The following is a 24221-nucleotide window of genomic DNA, read 5'->3' on the forward strand; positions in this document are numbered from 1 at the left end:
TTACAAGTTAATATTTAAAAAGCTTCACGTACGTATGAAAGTGCTACATCATTATTATTATTATTATTATTATTATTATTATTATTATTATTGCTGCTGCTGCTGCTGCTGCTGCTGCTGCTGCTATAGTACCACCACATTGTGCAAAAAGACTCCATCACAGTCTCCAAGGGGCAGTGGGGTGGATCCTTACCCCCATTTGTCAAAAGCAGAGGACATTTTATATTCATGTTTGAAGCCTTTGGATCAAAGAACTGAGAAGACGCATCAGGTACTTCAATAAAAATGATTCTATCTTTCAGTAAGTTTTGATGGTACTTTGACAGAACTCAGCTAAACATAGCTACAAGGATTGGCAGTATGCCTCCCCACCGCCAAATTCTATATTCAATCTAACATTTAATTATACAAGAATATCTTACATCTTGTGTGCATTTTGAACAATGGCTTTTCTTAAAAGTAAAACAATAGTAAATTGGGGGCCATGAAAACCACGTAGACAAATTCAAATTAAGATAATAGAAGGCGGAGATGCTGACCTGCTTTCTTAAACATTTTGCATTGAAGAAAAAGTGCTCTGTTCTGAATATATATATATTTTTAAAAATCCATGCACTTACTTCTTGATATTTAGCCCGAGCTCGCTATTCAATGTTCTAAAAAAGAACTAATTGCAACAAAACTATTTTTTCCTGAAAGGACAGCGAGGTGAGAAAAGATGTATGGGTGAAACAGAAGTGAGCAATGGTTAGGGGAAGAGTGATTAGAGGTCACAAGGAAGAGTCCATCATCTTAAGATTCTGCTCGGCATAAACGTCCTCTGAAAGTGGTCAACAAAGTGATCAGAAATAAAAGGTCCAAGAGGGACATCAAAACTTGGATGCAAAGCAGAGAGCAAACCCTGCACTCAAAGCCAGCCAGTGAGTTGGGACCTGAACACAGGTCTTCCACATCCAAGGCTCTACTCAAGCTACCAAGCTTTAAGGATAGAGATTAACAAGAGGGCTTTCCTCCTATTCCCCCCCAAAATTGTACCTCAACCCCCAAATCAGATCTTTCCTTCCAAGGAATTCCCAGAGACTAGACGGAGGACAACACAAGTTTGTACACAGAGAGATTTATTGGTTCCAGTGAATTGTACAAATGGATCTGACCTGATATCAATGCTAACATGTCGTTATGGGGATGTGGAATGTAAACAGATGCTTCAAATAGAAACAATCTAACCTTCTTACTTAAAATTAAATATTTGACAATGTAACAGAAAGAAAAAAAATCTGTATCTCGGCATGGCGACAATTTTTGTGTGTGTGTGGATTTAGGTATATGAAGTCACCAGAATCACACAATATAATCCCCCCAAAAGGTGGGGTTGAACTATGGGGCTCATGACGAGACCCAATGGAAAAACAAAAGGAGCATCTTACACACCATTCCCCCAAAGCAGAGGATTCTACCCCAACAATTCCAACACTGGGCTGGGCATGTAAAAATGCTTATAGGGATCTGAACCCTTGGCAGATTGTTGCACACCAATTCTGAACAGCCCCTCCGTGTCTGGCTTCCAAAATTCCCCACTGGTCTCCTTGCCCAAACACTTCCTCTTTGCCTCTTTCACATAGTCAAAGCAGCTGTAATCAACACAATTCTGAATTTTGCACAGTGATGGGAATGACCAGGTTGGCTTTTCTAGCGATAATAACATGCCTCGCCAGAGGAAGCTCTCCTTCTGTCTCAAAGAATGACCTTTCCTCCAGCTAAGGCAGGCACTTCCCCAGAGGGAATGGAAGAGGGAGGAAGTAGGATTCTCCCCAATGGCTACCTGCTTTGAATGTACTTTTGACCGACTCAAAACCATTTCCAAGACTTGCTGGTTTAAAAACAGGAAAATGAGGGCCAGGGTGAGACCTGGAGAGAGTAGAGGTGAAACCCACCACTTACAGGCTTTAATTTGCTTATGACTTAAGTAGAATCTGACCCCACAGGAGCTTGCCTCTATGGGGTGCATATGCTACATTCCAGTGTGTGTGGGAGGGGAGAAACTGAAATGTTGCCCAACGGAAGAACAGAGAAAATGGTAGGCTGGGAAAGGTAGAGTACGAAACTGCAGAATCAACCCAGAGCCAGTCGTGCAGACCGTGGGGGTACAGCCGCTTATCCAAGTAAATCTCGCACAACTGTTTGGATCAGTAACACAGAGAGAAAGTTTGGGTAGCCGTAAGTGCTGGAGAGAGAGGGAGGCTAAGCCCTAACCCCCTTCAAGACGAGGCTTGCTGCAGAGCATACAGGGGTTTGGTTCATCCCTTCCCTAGGTGACTGAAGGGTGTGTTTGTATTTGTAAACCTCTGGAATTACCCGTCGTTCCCCCAAACTTCATCGTGCTGCTGTGAGGCCACTGGAGAGCACAGGGCTGTCGGAGCTGGGCTGGGCCTGCTCCTTCACAACTGGATCTGTAGGAGAAAAGGGGGAGCAGTTACCAGGGCCCAGCATGACTTGAAATCCCAGAACTTTTTCATTTTGAGAGGTACAAACATTTCAGAATGCAGTTACACTGAGTCCTTTTAAAATATTTTCTATTTTCCAAAACTGAGGCTACCTCCTTAAATTCCAAGAAAATTCTCCTACTTCTGCAGAATATTATATGCAAGGTTTTCTAGAATTACTCCCCCTTGCTCATGTAATCAAACATTTTTGCAATGGCGAACAGATTTTATATAAACAAGTGCCTAACTGAACAGTTCTCCTGCTCCACCCAAATACTCACAGAAATAGGGGTGCTCCATAGCTTCTTTGGCTGTCAACCTCTGTTGATGGTCATATCGTAGGAGTTTGTCCAGAAGATCCAAGACTTCGGGACTGACCAGGTGTCTGTTTTCACTATGGATAAAGTTCTCCCAACGTTTCCGTGAATGCCTGTAAGCAAAGTAGAGAAGCCTGAAGACTTCCAAATGAAGAGATCCAATGGAGGAACTCAGAAAGAAGCTGCATTGCATCTCATATATTTGACACAGGGACATTTTGGCCCCTCAGTGGCTTTCACTTCCCATTATCAGCAACCCAATCAAGTTAATGTACCTGCAGGGTGCATTTTAAATCTGTTTTGTGAGGGTTCCCCCCTTTTCTTTTTTTAAACAAGTTACCAAAATACAAAAAATCCCATGGGTTGAAAAATCCATTTCCAGTAGGGAAGAAGAAAAGGCCCCATACATCATGTTTGGCGTCCCCACCATGGGCACCACCAGGAAACAAACACGTCACAGTAAACTTACTGTCCCAAGATATCATTGAAGTGGGGGTCCAGTTCTATGTGGTACTTCTTCAGATAACCATATAATTCATCTGTACCCAGAACCTTTGCAATGCGAACCAACTGAAATGAAAGAATAGATGTGTTGAACTGGAAACAGGAGAGCAAGCAAAACTACACCTGCTGTGCAGCTCCACCGGGACAAAGCTAGCTCAAGAGCTGCCAATGCAAGGGCGATGGGTAGGAGCAGGGCAGAGGCAAGGGGCACCTCGTGGCTGAATGAACCAGCTGTGCAAGCAGGCTTGAGACGGTACACGACTTTGGCATGCAGGAGGAGTGTCTCCATTTTGTATCTTCTCTCTCTGTCTCAGACATATCACCAAAGTCGTCTTGCTAGTTAAAATAAGCTATTTCCACCCAAAGGGGGAATGTGGACGGGTTGCAGCTCAGCACATGCTTGGAATGGACAAGGCCCCAGTTTCTATCCCTGCCATGACCACTGAAAAGGATCTCAGGCAACAGGCCAGGCAAAGATTTAAGACTCATAGAATTATCCTGGAAAGCTAATGCTAGTCAGAGCAGACAAGACTTGGGCTAGACAGACCAAGAAAAGGCAGCTTTCTATGTCCCATGTCAGCTGCCATCCTTTCAAAGCCACCCACTTGTATGACAATACTTTTAGCCGGGCTACGGCAACCTGGTGCCCTCCAGACATTTTGGGCTACAACTCCTTTCAGCCTTGGCTAGCAACAGAAGACTGCTTTAACAGTTGTGGATGGAAGGGGTGTTTCAGCTATGCCAGGCGGAGGACCAAGTCTACGTCCACTTGAGCCCTGCAACGTCAAGGGCACAATGTTGTTTAAGCACAAGAGGAAATTAGATGTAAAAGCTGGGACTTTAAAAAACCTTTCAGAAAAGTTACTTGAGGGTACTGAAGGTCGCAGTGAGATGGTTCTCAAACAAGTTCCAGCTTATTTTGAGCAGCTACTGTGGTTTTGCATTTTATACGCAAAATCTGTGGAGTTTAATTCCACAAATTTTGCACGTTAAAAGGCCAAAGCACGATAACATATAGGCCCTATAAGAATAATTAAGGCAAGAGTCAGATTCCCCAGGTTAAAATACACTGAATGGGCCTTGAACACCTTTTTACTTGAACGATTTTGAATAAAATTATATGAGTTTGTGCCATACATACGTGGCTGGATAGAGGTGTTTTATTTTTGACAGCTCAAAGGGTAAATTTGAATTCTTATTTGATGAATGCTGATCAATGTAGAGTAGTTCTGGTTAAGATGTTTCATATTTCTAGTTATTGCACTCATGTATTTCCACATTGTATTTGCATTTTTCTCCTCTTGAACTCAGCCTCATTGATGGAAACTATTTTTATATTTTAAAGTTTATTCTGACATGGTTATTGGCATTCTCAAAATATTAGTGTATTTACAACTGGTAACACACACTGAAACACTAGAGAACAGGCCTTGGTGCAAGCGCCAAGGATGCTAGAAAGCACAGGATGCTAGAAGAGGCCCAATGTCAGCTCAAGGGAACCCCTTGGCTTCTGCTTCAGAATTGTGCATGTCCCTTGTACTGGGGCGGAAGAAAATTAGCACAGCTCTGACTGTACTAATAAGAATCCTCCACATGGGCGCAGGTTAGCTACAGAATCATATCCCAATGCCAATGACTTTCCTCCTAGTCTTATCATACCTTAGGGCCAGCAAAAAAGGGACCACGGTGGAGTTTTACCAAATGAAGAAGAAACAAGCAAGAAAGGTCTTCTCTGACCCTTTCCTATTTGAATAATCCCAAGGGTAGTTTATAGCCATGAAGCTTGAAGATGCAACTCTTGGGATTCTATTAATTGCCCAAACAAGAGTGACCCTAAAGTAGGGCTTCTGCACACATTTTGTTGCATCCACTCTGGGACAGCTGCCAATAGTCAGGTCCTACATGACAGTGAAGACTGGCTGCAGGTGTCTCCCTGGCCACCTGTGCAGTGGGAAAAGGTAAGCACTGCAACCAGGCATCCACAAGTGAAGAAGCACCCCCCAGCCACCCTAAAAACTTAGTGCTTTGGCCTCCCAATGGTGCAGGCAGCCTCAAGGTAGAAATGCAAGGTTTAGCATAAGCTTTCAAAATAAGCACTTCTAATTTGAGAAAGCTTAAGAACATCTTACAAACAGGGACATCCTTTTGCCACCAAAGACTAGATATCCTGATCCATGCCATGATAGCTGTGGAAAGAGAGAGGGGCACGTTCAACAACTAGCTTCCTTTTGCAAGTTGTTCTATGCTGTAATTTCTCACCTGGTCATAGTTGTCTTGACCATGGAAGAAAGGTTCTTTTCGGAAGATCATGCTGGCCAGCATACAGCCTAAGCTCCACATGTCTAAGCTATAATCGTACATCTAGGGTGGGGGAGAGAGGAGAAAAGAGGAAAAGAGCAGAAAAAGAAATGAATTGGGGCAGGTTGAGTATTCAGGTTTCTGCTGGCACATCTACCTCTAGAAGTGCAACTGCAACCTGGATTTTGAAAACAGAGTTACTTAAAAGCTATATATTAGCCTTGAACATTATACAAGAGTATGGTTCCAATATTTGAAAGGGAACTGCTTTAAAATTAATATTTAGTGCAAGCCAAAATGCTGAGTACCCTTACTTTTATTTCCAGACTGCAGAGAACTGATCCTGTCTAAAGTAGTTAACACCATCTGTTCCCAAGAAATGTTCAGATTCAATTGATCAAAGGTATATTGTCAGCACTCAAGAAAGGCCCAGTCTGGTCATTTCCTATTACTGGTTCTGTTCCAGTGCCACATACCTCCAACTAATTTATTTACCTTGTGGTTTTCTCTTTCTTAATTCTATCCTGTAATCAAATCTGTCCTCCTGTTTTGAAGTTCAGGAAGGAAGCTCTATCTGCAGAGCAATCCTCCCTCCATGTGCATGGGCTGCCCATTAATGAGGCTAAGAGACACAAAGCACTTCTTTTCTAAGTAAGAATCTGCTGAAACGAATCTCTCTGCCCTATAACATTTTCCCCCACTGACTATTAAGCCTGATTGCAAAGACTCTTTTTGCTTCCTGCCCACAGAGTCCTACAGCATCAGCCCTGAAGGCACCTTTGGCAGTCATTCATCCCCAATGCCTAGTTGTGAGAAAGGGAGAGCATCTGCCATGATTCTGTCACCTCCTTTCAAGAACGCTGGCCTCCTGTGTCACTTAGCAATGAACTAGGTGAAAAGATAATACTAACTGAGAACAAAAATCATAACAGGAAGTACATGGGTGAGGTCAAAAGCAGGAATTAGGCCTCCAAGCCTGTATCCCATGTTATTGTTTATGCTGAGGCATATTAATAAGAAAGAGGAAGGGACAATGGATCTTTTTCACATTCCCAGGCTCAAATTTGAAGAGCCCATTGAGTTCTAGCATGGATGCAGCCACTGAGAATTCATCTCCATGTTGCCCTTCATTTCTTACCAGAAGTCACCCTTAACTGGTTTGCTGGAAGACGCTGATCTTTGCTGACCCCTCCCTGGGGAGGTGAAGGGGGTAGTAGCACTGGTAGTCACCAGCACTTCAGACTAGGGAACAAAATCTTACTTGGTAGTCCACGAGGAGCTCTGGCCCTTTGAAGTACCTCGAGGCCACACGGACGTTGTATTCCTGAGCTGGATGATAGAATTCTGCCAAGCCCCAGTCTATGAGCCGCAACTATGAACATACAAGGCAGTCAGTCAGCCAAGGAGCCTGCTTAACACTTTGGTCAAATGGCGCTTGCACAGCTGCTAGCCAGGATGGTGCTCAGCTCCTATCATCTGCTGGACTCTGTAAAATTAGCTCTGCTGTACTGGTCAGATTGTGTATTACTGGATGACTCACTTACTAATCATAAGTCACCAGACTCCTAAAAGGAAAGTGAACTGACTGCCAGAAAACAGGGACCAGCTGCATGCACCTGTGGGAGAGCACAGCTAAGCCGGAAGGAGGCCCCAGTCAACATTAATGCACAAGGACAGCTGCAAGGGCAAGAACCTCTTGCAGAGGATACAACTGGTGCTCCCAAGCACAAGCCGGGCTTCCTGTCTCATGCTCACAAACCCTGCAAAGGTGCAGGGGCATTGCTGTCAAGATTATCTGATGCACAGAAAGTGCCAAACAAAGGTGTTTTCTACATCCATTCTCCACTCTCAGAGAGCAAAGTAAGGAGTGCAAAAGTTGACTGTGTTAGATATTTGTGCAGCAGGCGAGCTGGAGGAATCCAACGCTGCCTGGTTTTCATGCAGCATCAGAGGAGACCAAGAGAGTGAAGGAGGAAATAGTCAGGAAGGCCTGGAGAGGAAATGCAGGGGCCCAAATAAAGCCTGGCTGTTCACTGAGTGTATGTGAAAATCAGAGATTGGTTATGGAGGCTGAAGAGAAAAAGGGGCTGCTTTGCTCTCTTGGACCCATCATTTTTATAGCCTTCTGATGGGGTGCATTACTAACAGCACTCTAGCTGTACCTGCCATCTTACACAGAGAAGGGCTTCTCCCTATTCCCCTTCAGCCACGTAGTCAAACTGAGCTCCCAAAAGGCTTAGGAGATTATCTCAGAAACCACCTACTTTCATATGCATTCACCTGGCCTTTAAGTTTGGCATCAGAAACCCTTCTCTGTGTTCCATCCCTACACAGCTCTGTGTAGCTAGGCAGGTGGGTACAAAAGACGGGTTTTCCCAGTAGTTGCACCTAGATTATGTAACAGCCTCCCACTGGAGATCTGCCATGCTCCTGCTGTCTATTTTTAAATGGCTCACGAATTTTTTTCATTCCAGCTATCTTTTAACATCTGATGTACTGCTTTTAAGAATTTGCTTTTGTCTGTTGCTCTTAAATAAAAACAGTTGTTATACTGTTGCTGTAATTACTTTTTTTAGTTTGTGATTTTGTAAGCAATCGTTTTATTATGTAAGCCGCTTTGACTAAGAAAAACAGGAAATGAACAAAAAAAGCTAAACAGAAGCCAAAGCCAGTGATAATATTCCTTTAGAATATATAGTAAAAGATCTTACTTACACCCACATTTTCAAAAGAGGGGATGGCTAAGAATCTTTTTTTTTTTTAAATAAATGTTTATTAAAGTTTTACAAATCAAATAATTCATCATTTCAAATATAACATTACCATAAATGAGGCTCACATAAAAAACAGAAAAACAGAGATATATAACCAAAAATAGAAAAACAGAAAAAAAGAAAAAAGAAAAATCCACTTTCTTACATTTACAAAATTCCATACCCCTCTGTCTTGACCTCCTCACATCCCCCTTTTTTGTGTTCCTCTTTATTCCAATCAATTTCAGCAAATTCAAACCCTTGTTTAAACCATGCTTAAATTTATATTCTTCTAATTATTATGTCCCAATTTTTCATTGTTTTAGCCCAATTCCTCATCTTATATGCTATGACATAATATTTATTCTGTTCATAACCCCTTCTCCTTTTTAAAATTCTTCTTTTCATTCACATTTAACCAGATCCCACAAACCCTGTTACCTTCACTTCCCGGGGATGGCTAAGAATCAAGACACAGGCAAAACGGGGGGGGGGGGGGGGAATCAGTAAAGAATTTGGGTCACCCCCAGCAGCAGCTTAAACCATGAATTCTGATAGATCTTTGAAGCATCTGGTGATGGAGGCCTCCCTACAAGACACCAGACTGGGAAACAGGGCAGAGACCCAACTCAGCAACAGAAACTCAGCCATAGCAAAGCACAAGGGTCCTTCTTCTGATGCCTTTCTGTGCCTTTACCTTTTTCTGTTGGTGGTCTATCATGACGTTATGAGGTTTGACATCTCTGTGCATGATTCCCATGCTGTGACAGTAATCCAAGGCCTGCCAGAGACATGTAGACATTAACACCCAACACAAGGAAAATTAACAACAAAAATGTCTCAAATTCACCTGTATGAAAGACTTTACGATTTGAAAATAGAGATACTGAATGTACTCTTGTTACTTATGCCAAACCTAAATTAAAACATTAAAAAAGACACACAAGGAAAATTAAGCCTTTCCACTGATGAAATTATAGCAGCTGAATATATCTGTGCTATGTGCCAGTTTCTCTCCCCAGCAAGGATGCCACACTGCCGTGTAGAAGAAGTTATCCAAGAGTTTTGTTAGTCCTCCCAAAAGCCTAAATCTAAGCACAGATCTTGGAAAGAACCAAGCCCATCAAATAGGGCAAGCAACCTTTCCTTCTGGAATCTTAACAATGAGATAGCCAAGCCTGCCAAGGCTTTGAAAAAAGGATATTCATGTTTTCACATGGGGCCGTGATGTGGGTCTCTAGTTAGAAACCCCTTTCGAGGTTAAAATCTGCAGTACTGCCTAGTTGCACAGCAAGAACAAGACGGCCCAGGACTCACTCTTTCTCTCCAGGCTACTGCACTTTTGGTGGCAGCTGCTTTGCCCTCTGCTGCTCATCCCAGTTGGGTTCAAAAATATGTCAAGGCCAGGGCAAAGGTGGTGCCTGTTTCCAGCATGTCACCAGCACCTGTGGCTTTACAAGAAAAATTTGTCTGTCCTTCATGTTGGAAACAAGTAAAGACATTTCCTTCTTCTGAGCTTCTAGTTAATGCATGTGTTATTTTAAACCACATGAGGGTACTGTTTGTCTAGCAATCTAGCCAGCACTTGATTGTAGCCTTTCTGCTCAAATCAACTCTATCATTTTGTTTCTTTCTCTCCCAACTTATTGAGACAATATCTTCTGTTTTCTCTCTTTAATCTCTTCTGCAAATAAATCCTACAAAGATAAATCTGCTCCTGCATGAATAAAGCCTTTGAACTCCAGAAATTATAAGGGGTCATTTCAATCTAATTCAACCAAGCTGCAAGTTGTTCTAACACTTTGAAACAGCAACATTTATTTAGACACTGCTTTACATTTGAGAGCCGTTAAATAAATGATATGATGGTAGAAGATAAAGGTGGCAGTAGAAACTAGCAGAGACGAACTTGGGAGTCATTTTCAGTGCACAGGGACCAAAAGGTCAGAAAGCAAAATCCACTGAGTCCTTAGGACCTCTGAAGAATAACTAAGAGCCAGATGGATGCTGTTTTCCAAGGTTGTCTCTTGCTGTGTGACTGACTGATTTCTTAACTTCCTCTGACTTGCCTATCCTTCTCTACAGAGAAAGAAGGGGGTTTAGGGATGGGAATGAATTTTCTGCATATCCACAGAGACACATCACATCTTTAAATTATTCCAAGAGGTAATCAGGGCCCAAGAAGTCCCAGAGGACTTTGGAGGTATTCTGGAGCTGTGACCAAGACATAATGTTGCCCACAAAAAAGTGTTCAATTATGGGAGCAGTGCTGTTCTTCCCTTTCCCAAATAATAAAAAAATTCTGCAGGTATTCATTGTACACAACCCCACTTGACAAAATTCAAACCAAGGGTGACCTTTCAAATTTCCCATGAATACTCACCTTGAGCAATTCATACATATAAAACCGAATATCAAAGTCTGTCAGGATCTGATACAGTTGCTGAAATCAATTTGAAAACAGAAAATTGCAAAAATCAGTGTTGTGCTTTTCCTGTCATTCTTACACCTCCGCCCCCACCTTACAGTGCCCCCCACTGTGTTCCACACTCTGTAGAACCTCTTTTACACTCAAGGGTAGGTCAAGAGACAGAGCTGCAAGATCTCTGAAGCAGAAGACAGACAAACCTCAGAGAAGCATTAAAGGATCCTGGCAAGCATTAGAATAAGGAAAAGGAATCTCTGCCCCCCCCCCGGCCTATTTCGTCCCACCTCTCCATTTCCCCCATACCACACCCACTTGTCCAACAAGCTGATGTCACTGGGTGATGCCAGCTGATGGGCAGGGTTCAGCCTGCAGGCAAATGCCCCACCCCATGGATCAACTCAGCATGCTACCAGCTTCTTTGGGGAGAAAGTATGAAGAAGGGCAAAAGAGCCTTGCCTCCCAAGTCCAACTGAGCAACAGCCTCTCCAAGACCATGGCTGGGAAGGGAGAAGAGGTGGGGTTTTTTGGTGCTGAGGTTTTTAGGGTGTTTTTTTGTAAGTTATGTGGCTTTGTTGCTCAATTTGATCCTTTTACATTGTTTATGTGTGTTATATTTTGTGCATTGTAACTTGCTGTTACTTTTTTCATATTATAGTGATGATTTATTGTTGATAGTGAATTTCTGTTTAATTATTATTTGCTGATATTTTGATGGTTAATTTTATTGTGCACTATTATATGCTAATGGATTACTGAATATTACTTTATTTGGTATAAGTTGTTTATTTTAAAGTCATACCTTTTATTATGACTTTTTTGTATTGGATCGGATTGTTAAAAGATATGTGATCTTTGCTATATATTTTGTTGTTTCTTCAGCATGTAAACCATCTTGTGCACAGCAATATAGAAAGTCGGTGTACAAATTAAAAGTGAAATGAAATGAAAAACACTGGCTGCTGGGGCTGACAGGAATTGGACTCCTCAACATCTGGAGGGCACTATGATGACATAAGATGATTCTGAACCTTCACCTTGCACACTTAGCACATGAATATTTCTTAGCTACACCTAGGTCTGGACTAAGAACTGGGATCAACACAGCTCAGCACATCAGCATACTGCCAGTTCGATAAGGAACTCCAGGTCTCAGATAAAGTGTGCCTGTTTCTGCTTCTGGCATTGTTGCGTTAAATGCATGAGCATTGTGTAGTTGACCTTCTTTGTAATGCTTTATTTTGAATTTTTTAAGATAATATTTTAGAGTCCTCTTAATTATGATGGTTTGAATGTATACTTTATGGTTAACTTCTTTCTGTAATGTTTTGTTCTAGATTGTTTTATTTGATGTTTTAATCTGGGTTGTAAACTGCTTTGAAAACTTTTTATTAAAAATATAAAGTGGTATAGAAATGAAATGAAATGAACTGAACAACAACATCCTCCACAGATTCTCAGTTTCATTGAGTTTCTGAACGCTCACTATCTCTATCTTATTTTTAAGCACCAATTGGCTCATGTTGGCATTTGTTGCTTCAGATTCCAACTCTCCTCCAAGAGTCCAATTTTGTGTGTAACTTTTCCTTTGATTCTTTGGTCCCTTTAAACTCCTGCCATGTTTCTACAAGTTCACTGTCAAATTCTATCATCACATTTTGAGACCTAGATATTTAGGCTATCACCCATAGATGAGGCAAACCAAATGCTTCCAATTTACCTTAAAAAACACACACCAAAAAATAGCTTTAAAATTGCATAATCATTGTGATTTTAAATGCCAGAAACCTGGTTCCACTGTGATTCAAGTAGATACTGTCACTTTTGTAGAACCTAGTCTCAAATTTCCCCCTGATGCTCAACAAATCTGGACATTTCCTCCCAACTCTACTCTCATATCCAGCTTTTTCCCACTGTAAAAATCAGGCCCCACTTTCCTCATCAACAAGACTACAGTAAACAGAGTATCATAGCAAGGAGATTAGCATGGAATTACATGCTGCAGGGCAACAGTTGCTATATTGAGACAGAGTATCAAGGAAATGCAGTAAATTTCTATTGCACCACTCCCTTTGAACATGGACCACAAAAACCACACAGAGAGACTGCTTGCTGATTGCAGTTAGTTTCTTACAAAGTGCCCATAAGACTACACAATTCATTCTTCCGCAAGAATAAATTTTGTCTTTCAATAGATTCAACATTTCCTCTCCCAAGGCTTTCTGGAAAATCCATTATGTATAGAAAGGAAGAAAAACTCACCTTGAAATCTGTATTATTGATGTATTCAAACACTAGAGCTGGAGTCTTTGACTGCAAGAGAGAATATGTATGATATAACCACACCTTTCCTGTAACCTGCTTTCTTGATTATTCCATGATTCTTCTGGATAATGCTCTCTCTGACCCCAAGACACAGAAATAAACCCTCCCTTATCTATCCAAAGAACTCAAAGGGTCATTTAAAGAGCTTATTGTTAAAAACAGAAACTAAGGTGGCTTTTAAACTATGCAGATGCCTAAACAATACAAATCCCAACATGAGACCTGTTCCACCTGCAGTAAACACACACTTGAACTGTAAAACCTGTGTGAGGAGCTAAGATTCCTGTATGACCCACTTTTGAAGATAACCCCAATTATTCCAGTGCTCCTGACACATACTAGGACCTACCACTGGATCCTTGACAGTGTCGATCAGTTTAATGATGTTTGTTCCACCTCGCAGGTTCTCCAGAATCTTAACTTCTCGTTTTATCTTCTTTTTCTTCACTGGCTTAAATACATAAAGAGAGATTAGAAGTGAGATTTCTTTCAACGTTAAATTTTTACCTGAACACACAAATGTACATCCTTGGATGGGAGGCAGGGGTGTGCCTGCAAGCACCTCCCCTCATGCCCTGGTGCATATCACCAAAACTGCTCCATCCCCCCCCCCCCCAGTATAGAAGGTCTGCAGGGGGCTTTTGTTCATTTCTGCTTAAATGAAAGCAGAACCCTCCATGTGGCTGGGGAGTCTTTGACAGTATAAGCAAAAGCCTTCCCTGCCGAATGTGGGGAAGATGAGGGACTGAGTGGATGGAGCAGTTTCAGCCCATGATGAATACACCTCATGGGGAAGTGGTTAGTACAGAAATGTCCGTTTCAGATTGGGAAAGGCCCAGAGCTCAAAGTATAGCCCAAAATGGCCCCAAGTGGCAAGCCAAGAGCAAGTGGTGGTGAGCAGCAGTGAATGCTAGGAATACAGTGCTGCAGTAGCAGTTGAGGCTCCTATGAGCTGCCTACCATTTCATTTAGTGGATTTCTCATAGGACAAGAATGGCAGTGCAGTGAGCCAATGAGACACCACTTGGGTGGGTTGCTTAGACCAATTAAAGCACCCAAGTAGGTCATTGCTCCTCTGTCCTCATTGGTCCAGAAACTTCAAAATGTGCTGTCTTATTGGTTCACCTTGCTGTCAACTCTCACCCCAGGGGAAATAATTTAAATTAAAATGGTGAGAAGCTCTTCAGAACTTCAGCTGTTAGCACAGCTTTATCCCTCCTACTGTCTACTGGCAGACAGCCACACCACAGAACCGTGGGGTGGGGTAAACACCCCTCCTCAAAGGTTAAAAAAGTGAGGCAGCAGTAGCAGTAGGGAGGAGCACCAAGTGGCCAGTTTAGATTAGAAAGCACCCACCCCCAAAACCTGACCATATCTCATCAATATTCCCATATCGGTGCAAAATTACTTCCTGCTTATGTCTAGAGAACTTTTTGTGCTGCAGGTAAGAGAAAAGAGGGTTGACTATCAGCTCCTTTGGAGTCTGCTGACAGCCAAAGCTGTATATTCTGTACTTATAATATTAATTATGTAAAATCAAAATTCTCATTTTATTATGAACCTGGAAAATTAAGCAAGTATATTGACGTGTATACATTTAGTATGATTTCTTATCCTGCTAGCCACTGGAAGGGGAAAAAACAGGCAAGTAACTGAAAATCTTGAAGTCGCCACTTTTTTGATATGCTTACTATTATCAGCCTGGTAAATAAGCCAACCAATTTTCTTGCCTGCTGGGGGCTGGCAGAGGAGGGTCAGTAAGATCTGCAAACCTTTCCTAGGACTGGAGAAGGGGTCTTCTTCTTCCAGAAGCCTGCTCACTTGCCTGGACCCAATTCCATGCACCCTATGGCTTACAAGGCCAGTGATTAAAAGCAAAGCTGTGCTACATACATGTTATTTTTTAGTATCAGTTAACCAGTCTCACATGGGACACTATAGAGAACCACCCTTCCGTCTGCTGACAGCACTTGCTACATTGCCTCTGAACATTTAGCAATCACGGTGGATAGAGGAGGTTTCTGCAAGAAAGCTGGGGTCAAGCAGGTGGCAGCAGTTTTGAGCTGGTGGCAGGAGTGGCTTAAAAGGGCTGAGAGAAGTTGAAATACCATTCCTGTTTGTAGACACCAGTTACATTGTACACTTATCATCAATGCCTGCAAAGTTAACTAATAAACATTATCATCATCATGTAACCAAAGTCTGCAACTCTTCCCTGAAAGAAGTATACCAGCAAATCCTGGGGATCCAGGAAACCCTATAAGCCTCCTGAGCAGGTTGAAAATAGAGGCCGGTTAGGTGCACAACAGTATGCATTTGCTGTGCCCAAAAAGAAAAGCAATGCGCAGGCTCAGGGATTAACAAGTATAAGGAGTGTTGGGCCCCTGCAAACAGGAATTTAGGGCTCCAGAAGGTGACAACGCCATGGCTAGCATACAGTGTTTCCCTTTCCTTCAAATTCAAATCCAGAGGTTTCATACAAAAAAGACAAAAACAAGTAAAGACACTCATTGGTATTTTGTCACCATCAACCACCAATTTTCAGGAGAGGGATGGAGGCACAACCTGAAGATAAGCAAGTATATTTGCATCTAGGGTCTCTTTTGAAGCAGTTTTCTGCTGAGACCACCTCTTCAATACTACAGTACTGCCTTGTGTAACAATTAACGGCATCTCAAAACTTTAAAATGTTAGGAAACATTAAGATCCTCGAGTTGCCTTTACATTGTATTTTTCTTAATTGCTCAAAATGCTTCATGTCGGTATCCAAAATCCTTGCAACTACCTAAGATCAGAGATAACACTGGACTACTTACAGAACAGAGAGAGGGGCTGAGAGCAGGAGTTTGCCTCATGGCTAAGGTGACATTTGCAACCAGGCACTTCCTTGCTCAGTTCATTCTCTTAATGTACTACGTTTAGCATAAGCTGTACCTCACTTGTTAAACATACGGCCAGTCACCCGATAGCTGCGAAGTCTTCCACAAGAACTAAGACTAAGTCTTACCCATCCCTTAAACTGGACAGTAGTGCCAATCCATTCCAATCTTGCAATTTCTAGGGAAGCCAACATTTCCCTACCATTATCAGGTCAAATCAAGTGGGAAAGAAGCAACAAGCTTTTGATGCAGGACACAGGATCATGCAGAAGAGAAAGGGATGACGTCAAGACTGGATGGTACCAGAGTCACACAGGGCAATCTTAGTTTGGAGGATTCTTTCAGGGCATATTTTGACAGTCCCTCCCACTTTCAGTCTCTAGGGGGCATTCTGGGCTCTGGTGAACAGGACAGCAGAAAGTTGTCAGCAAGAAAGAGGTGATGTGCCCACAGGAAGTTTGTCATGGGTTTCACAGGAATTACTTAGCAAGCATTTCCTTGCACTGCCTGTTTCCATTACTAAAGCCATGCTTTTTAACCAGGAGTACTTCACAGTCCATCAAGTTGTAGACGTACTGTCAGCTATGCTGGCTGGGGCAAATGGGAGTTGTAGTCCAAAAGATCTGAAGGACACCGGGTTAGTGAAGGCAGTCTTGAGGTGTGGGAGCAGACTTAATGTGTGTCTACCTCCTACATCTACCCTTTAAACAATTCTCACAAATGCTGTACTAGAACACACAATATTGGAACACCACAGAGAGAAAAACTGACCACCCAAAGAAGCAATCTGCTCAGACTGAGTTGAAAAAAATCACATCCTGGGACTTCTTTCCACACATATCTTTATTTCCAGTATGGTAGCACTGTGCCAATGCCAACCTAGATTCACCTAATGCAAACCACTGAGGCCACAATAAGTAGCCTATAAGCCATCACTGATGTGTGATGAATACTCCTAGAAAGCCTTACACTGAGGCTCACCATTTCAACTGTTGAAAGGACAACTGGGAGAAGTTTAAAGAGGATCCTGGGCCAACAGCAATGATCACAGATGCTAGTTATGACCACAAGTCTAAATAAATAAGAGGAAATCTAAATAAATAAAAGTCTAAGCTGTCCTCTTCATAGGGAAACCCCACCCCATGCCACACACACCCCTAACTAGATAAGCCTTGATAATGTGGACATGAATTTTAAACATGCCAGTCATGAGAATTCACCCCCCCTCCAAAAAAAAAGGTAATGTCAACCTTGGCAATATATTTACTGGGTCACCTTTGATAAAATGCTTTTACAGCAGAAGGCAAATGATGAGCAATGCTAAACATGAAAATCCCACATCCTCATTTTAAGCAAGGCCAAGTGTGCTTTGGTGTATTGCTACTAACAGCAACATCCAAGTTAGTCTTTCCCAAATCCACCTGCCTGATCACCTCCACCACAGTTCCAGCTAAGTCAAATGCTCATCATTGAGATGTTAATCAAAGAATGCTCCGGTAGCCTTTGCATTACAGTGAACAGGCCTTAACATCTGTCCTGCCAAGTAAAACTTGCCAGATGTTAATTCCTGTGTCCACTGTGTGCAGTGCTATTTGAACACATGGAAACATGCTGTTCCTTCACAAAATGGTCCCAACGGCAATGCTACCTTTTAAAAACAGATGAGGAGAGTGATAACCGAATACCACTACCAAACACAAAGTTAAGAATGCAGCACCTCAACATCCATTCCAGATATGAATATGCAATATGATATGAAGAACGCAAGGGGCTTAGATCAAGAACAGCCCATTACAGTGTTAGGGAAGATTTGTTGCCACAGCATTGCTCCCACCTCAGAAAACCATTCATATTCATCCAACAAAAACTCACCTTAAGAATTTTCACAACCACTCGTTCGTTGTTGGTGATGTTTATAGCCTCAAAGACTTCACTATATTTCCCCCGGCCGAGTTTCCGAACCAGTTGATAATCGTCTTGATTACTGCAGACAGTGAAGAGGAAAACAACTGAAAAGTGACTAGGCTGAAATGCTCTCCTGATCTCTCTGCTCCTAATACCCTGAATCTAAAAAATGAGGAGCAGGGCACCTATTAACGTGCAGACCTTTCAAACTACTGAACAGGAAATATCCCACTTCTGCACACTCTTGCTCTCCATGGATTGCTACTGATGGTTATGAGGATGCTTAAACTTCAGCATTTCAGAATTCCACAGATCCAAGGGAAGGAGGAATGGTGCCTGCAACCTCTAAAAGTCCTCAACACTCATTATTCACCTGCCATCATCAGAAAAAGATATTATGCCACCCACAGCAAGAGACCTCTTTCTCTGGAGTGATAATCCTAATTTTTGTTACAGAATTGATGGAACTGTTCAGAACTAACAACTTCCAAGGCCAAAGTGAGAAAGACAGTCCCCACAATCCTCTGTGACAGACAACTTCTCTTTCCCCTGAACATCCTGACAATGAGGCTGGTATCAGCTGTGGGGGAAGAAACCCTCCTTCACCGTTTCACAGGCAGAGATTATACTATTAGCTTTTAGACATCCCAAGAGAGCATACACCCGAGAGTTTCCAGCTTGGACCCTTTAGTGTTGTTTCATCATCTTGCCTGTATATCAGGGAGTGCTTAAAGCATATGAGTTGACTAGTGTGCTGAGTTATCCTGAGGACACATTAAGCTACATGTGCCAGATCAGTCGTATATTTACGAACTCCCACATACCCAATATCATGCTGACAATTTTACTCTAATTAGCCAGAAATGAACACCTCACCCCCCTTTCCAATTCTAGCAAAGCGACCTTGAGTGTATATTAGCATTGCCACTTGACACATACACATGCATTAAAAAGGGAAATCCAAAATTATTAGCATTCTTCCTAGGTATTTACCAGATTATAAAGTTAACACACATTACTGAAAGGTTATTGAAAGGCAGTCCAAACCCGCCCTACTGGTTCCTGTATGACACAACCCAGTTGTCATCTAATTCCTTCTCACCCACTCCAGTTTGCCTGGCATGCCAACCCACTACATAACACTCTTGAAAGTTACAGTAATTCATTTCATCTTTATCACATTAATCCAAAGAACCCAAACTTATTACCAAACCAATTATATCTGTCCTTCTACTCATCCACACTTAAAATTATAGCTTTGGGTTGGAAGGGTGGGAGGGAAGGCTTTTCGGCATTTCAGCAAAACTACAAGGGCAAACTAAAATCTATAACATATTAAGAGGTCAGGTCTGCCACTCAAGACTAGAGCACACATTCATCTATTGGCTACCCCTTTGACTGCGGTCAATTATTCCAAGAATGAACGCCACTTATTTCATAATGGTGTTATTTGTTAGCAAGGAGTGACTAGCAGCCCCATGAAAGTGAGGGACAAACCTTGCTGCAGGATGGGAAGAGCTTTTCTCACAGGCCCCACGCTACAGCTACAGGTTTCTCTGAACAGAAACATAAGTAGCCATCAGTGGCAAAAGCCACAACCTAGCAAGCAGAGTACTGGATGAAGACCAGGAAGACCATGATTCAAGTCCTCTCATAGTGATGAGGTTCATTAGATCATGTTAAAACAGTCACACTCAGCCTAACCTACCCTTCAGGAACTGATAAGAGAGGCAGCAACACTAAACTTAATCTTAAGTGCTGCCCAGGAGGACCTGGAGGGAGATATAAGTGTTCTTGAACCAACTGGCCACAGTGCTATCCAATTCAATATAACTGGGCAATTACCAAGGAAGTCCAACACAGTCCATTTGACTTCAGAAGAGGAAACCTCTAATAAAAAAGGAAGTTAAAAGAGAAAGTCAGGAGGGTCAAACCTCTGCAAAATGCTTGGGTCCCACCCTGCAACCACAATAACAGAAGCAAAGCACTGAAGGTACCACCACAGCCAAGAGGATGTCGGCATGATTAATGAGTTGGGTCAAGAAAGCTATTCTAGGAAAGACTTCTTTCAATAAATGGAAGTCTTGTCCAAACAAAAAGGGGGAAGGAGAACTCAAACCTTAGCAGAAGACATGCCAACAACGTTAAGAGATACGAAGAAAGAATTTGAGGACACAACATAAAACACAGAGCGGTCAGAGAAATTTGTTTATCTCCTTTAAGGAGCGATGTGAAACCATCTCGCAGACAGATGGAAGTTGTCTGGAAAGTCAAGGTGTTGGGACAATTTACCTTGCTAACAGGCTTCCAGGTGGAAAAATCAAAATTAGAGACTGAACTGTTAGATTCCAGTACTAAGAATTTGTCAAAAATGTATGATCTGCTGCTGAAATGGAATACACAAGATGAAATGGTAAAATCAAGTATGATTAAATGGGCTCAGGACATTGGTCATAACATCATGTTTGCTGATTGGGAAAAGTTGTGGACCACCGGGTTGAAGTTTACGGCGTGTAACGCCTTAAGAGAAAATATAATGAAAATGATTTATAGGTGGTACATAACCCCAGTCAAGCTTGCAAAGATCTACCACTTGCCTGATAACAAATGTTGGAAATGTAAAGAAAAGGAAGGTACATTCTTTCACCTCTGGTGGACGTGCCCGAAGATTAAGGCATTCTGGGAAATGATTTATAATGAACTGAAAAAGGTATTTAAATATACTTTCCCCAAGAAACCAGAGGCCTTTCTCTTGGGTATTGTCGGCCAGGGGGTGTTAAAGACAGATACAATTTTTTTTATGTATGCTACAACAGCAGCTAGAATACTTATTGCAAAGTACTGGAAGACACAGGATCTACCCACACTGGAAGAATGGCAGATGAAGGTGATGGACTATATGAGCTTGGCAGAGATGACGAGCAGAATCCGAGACCAGGGAAGAGAAGCGGCGGAAGAAGAATGGAAAAAGTTCAAGGACTATCTAAAGAAATATTATAAAATTGGTGACAGTTAGAATGATGTTGGATTAAAACAAATGGTTACTATCAGTAATGGTTATGACAAAGAGAATAAGGGTGATTAGCATAAATTTATAATAAAATAAGGCAAGATTTCGCTGAATAACTGTAAGAATTTGGGATACAGAAACGGGAAGTAAGAGGAGGTCGAGGAAGTAAGGTTTAGAAATTGGGTTATGAAATGGTACTTGTTTTATGTTTTATTATTGTTGAATGTTTGTTCATGTATGTTTTGTTTCTGTTATATAAAAAATTGTTCAATAAAAATATTATAAAAAAAAAAATTACCTTGCTAACAATAACTACAGAAATATTTAAATATATTAGAAACAGAAAACTGGCTAAAGGCATTTGGACCTTTGGATAACAAGGGACTCAAAGGTGTGGAAAAGGAGGAAAAGGAGATGGCAGAGAAGTTGTATGGGTTCTTTGCATCTGTCTCTGCAGTGGAATACATGGGGCAAATCCTGTGCCTAGAGAAACTTACTCAAGGAGTTTGAGGAACTGAGGCAAATAGTGATGACAAGAGTTCTTGGCTTTGTTGACAAGTTTCAGGTAGGTCGCCTTGTTCAGCCAAGTATGATTTTATTTAGAAGAATCACTGAACTTACTTGGCTTTTTTGTCTCTTCCTTATGCCCTTTAAACTTTTTTCTTTTTTGCTGTCCCACTAGTATTAGTTGTTGATATCTTTAAAGTGTTCTATTTTTTGTATAGTTCTTTTTCAGGGTGTTTTCTTTTGTCCTAATGTCCTTTTAATATGCACTGTACATGTTATATGAATAAATATTAACAAAAAATGGACAAATCAATCATTCCAGATAACAGCCGTCCAAGGTGGTACGAAAGCACTGACCTTCCAACAAAAATATTTAACTTGTCTCTAACATCAGCCTTCATACCAGAGGACTGGAAAGTGGCCAATGTAACACCACTTTTTTAAGAAAAAGAAAAGGGTCCAGGTGACATCAGGGAAATTATAGGCTGACTTGGTTGGTGTCTATTCCAGGAAAACTGGCAAGAAGCATTGTCAAGCATCTAGAAAAAATAAGTATTGCTAAAGTTGAATCAGCATGGTTTCTGCAAGGTTTGGTCCTATCTCATTAACATTTTAGTGTTATTTGAGAGTGTCACCTGCCATATACGGTAGATATGAGTGAGCCAGTCAACACTGTGCTCCTCACCAAGTTATGTGATAAAAGAACAGGTAACTGGTTAAGGGACAGCAAGCCAAGAGAAAGAATAAAGGGATAGTTCTCCCAATAGAGAGGTAGAAAGTGGAGTCCTCCAAGGATACAGGACCTAGGCGAAACTTTTTAACTTGTTTATAAATGATGTGGAGCTAGGAGTGAACTGTGCAGCAGCCAAGTTTGCTAAGCAGCAGAAATGTGAAGGCCTGGTGGAGGGACTGAGAAAATTCAGAAAAAGTGTAGGGTTTTCCAACACCATTTTATTTTTCTCCCACCCCCCATAAAAAAATAAAAAAGATTATGAAATATTTTCCTTTACAATGCTGAATAAAATGTTTAAGACAAAGTCTTCACATATCTACTCCCTCAAAATGGTTTCTAAAAATTATGTAACAGAAAGACCTGAATGTGATACCATGTACTGTATCAGATTATTGTAATTTGTATGTACAGGTAACTTACATGTGAGGGTTTGTCTATCCATGCATCATTTAAAGCCGGGAACCACCCAGCTTTGGGAAGGGTGTGTGAGGGGTCTGGCAGCATCTCAGAGTGCTGCCTTCCCAAAGCCCAGTAAGTGTTTGCCCAGCTTTGGGAAGGAGGCGGCAGGGCTCTGATAGGGTCCTAGAGTCCTCCTGTGTCCTTCTCAAAGTCTAGTAAGGCAGAAGGGTTCTAGGACACTGTCAGAGCCATTGCTCCTCTTTTGCAAATGTTTTGGGATTTTTTTTGCCACCCAATTGATTCTAGTGAAAATCTATTGGATTCATGATTTAAAGTCAGAAATGTAAGTGATGACAGCACTGCTTCTGCATTTGACTGGATTACAAACAAGCAACAAACATGTTGGAAATGCACCTTTAAATGTTGCAGAATACAGAAAATATTCAGGTGTTCAGACCTCAAATGCAGTCTGTAATTCTGCCAAACTAATCCCTCTTGCAACATAGTGGCAAGCCTCTGACCCCTCATGCTTCTTACCTACGTCAGATTCCTTCAACTTCTACAGTGTATAAAAGAAACTGATCTATGTTTGGAAATACTTACACCAAATCAAGAAATAAACTGATATATCGAATAGATCAGCTTGTTTCAATCTGGGCAAAACTTGAGCAGTCCATGATAAATGTAACAAATATGTCTATAATGCCTAACAAAGGTTTGGCGAAAGAAGGAGAAAGAAAGTAACATATATGAAGACCCAGAACTTGGTAGTGATAGCTCAGAAATAAAGACTTATTAAATTTCATGTAGAATTGACTGGCCAGCTAAACCAGGTGAGGGTAGCCGATGGGTCACAAACCCTTGGTGAGTTAAGGACTTCCCTGCCTGTAAAGACAGGCTCCAGTTGATTGAAAGAATGAGACCAATGGTGGGTCCAACAGTCAAGAAGGTAGTTCCTGCACATGCTGTGTAGAGGGAAGTAAACGGCAGATGAGGCTCATCAACCTGAGAAGGTAGCTCATCTAGGAGAAAGAAAACTCTGATCCTAAACCTCTGCTGCCTTGCCTGATATTTTCGGGATAAATTTTTTTTAGTAAACCCTACACAAATCAGGAGTGGAGTCCCTAAGACAGCTGAATGGCACCTCTAAGTTTCCTTCTGGGAACTTCTGCAGTCAAACTGGTGCCAAATGTATTGCTCAGCTTTCCTTTGGACCACTTCAGTGAGGCCAAGGGGAGGGGGCACGTGTCTTGTCATCTGGGCAGCATGGGACCCCCATACACATTGCCCAGGCTTATGTCCCGGGAAGGTCACTTCACCCCTGGAGGCGCACTCCATTGTCTCTCCAGACAGACAGATGCCAACAGTTCACAGACTCTTGGGTCCCTCATTTTCTCAGCTCTTCTTATGGAAATGAGTGCTTTTTGTCGAATTTCATACTGGAAGACTGGAGGAGATACAATAATTTTCCGAATACCTAATTCCTTTTTTGCTTTACTATAATGTTGACTGTTTCTTCTGTTTTTATTATTTTTTGCTGGCTCCTCATAAACTGGTAAAACCAAAGAGATGCCAACAAAAAATTCTTACGGTTCAGCACCTTGTAGCTCCATTTGTAACTAAGATTTTAAAAAGTAAATTGAACCTATAATTATTGTCTGAATAAAGTGCATTTTAATATAC

The 24221-nt window shown here is 41.7% G+C and overlaps 1 protein-coding gene across 3 annotated transcripts in view; it reads right to left on the minus strand.

The window, feature by feature from the left end:
- The window catches only part of CSNK2A2 (casein kinase 2 alpha 2), a 29564-nt gene that overhangs the window by 2234 nt on the left and 3109 nt on the right, over positions 1–24221 (minus strand). Inside the window, exons 2-11 of one of the 3 annotated variants that reach the window (XM_053399356.1) lie at positions 17857–17968; positions 13455–13556; positions 13043–13093; positions 10739–10798; positions 9053–9136; positions 6864–6974; positions 5564–5665; positions 3270–3370; positions 2765–2913; positions 2356–2450 (exon numbers count right to left, since the gene is read on the minus strand). In XM_053399356.1, coding sequence (XP_053255331.1) covers positions 2374–2450; positions 2765–2913; positions 3270–3370; positions 5564–5665; positions 6864–6974; positions 9053–9136; positions 10739–10798; positions 13043–13093; positions 13455–13556; positions 17857–17968 — 949 coding nt within the window. In that variant the 3' untranslated portion in view covers positions 2356–2373. Of the gene's footprint in view, positions 1–1311; positions 2451–2764; positions 2914–3269; positions 3371–5563; positions 5666–6863; positions 6975–9052; positions 9137–10738; positions 10799–13042; positions 13094–13454; positions 13557–17856; positions 17969–24221 lie in introns of those variants that run through there. The other 2 variants (XM_053399357.1, XM_053399358.1) reach the window with 2 other exon arrangements.

This window comes from Podarcis raffonei, chromosome 8 (assembly GCF_027172205.1).
Source record: "Podarcis raffonei isolate rPodRaf1 chromosome 8, rPodRaf1.pri, whole genome shotgun sequence".
In the NCBI taxonomy this organism is placed as follows: Eukaryota; Metazoa; Chordata; class Lepidosauria; order Squamata; family Lacertidae; genus Podarcis; species Podarcis raffonei.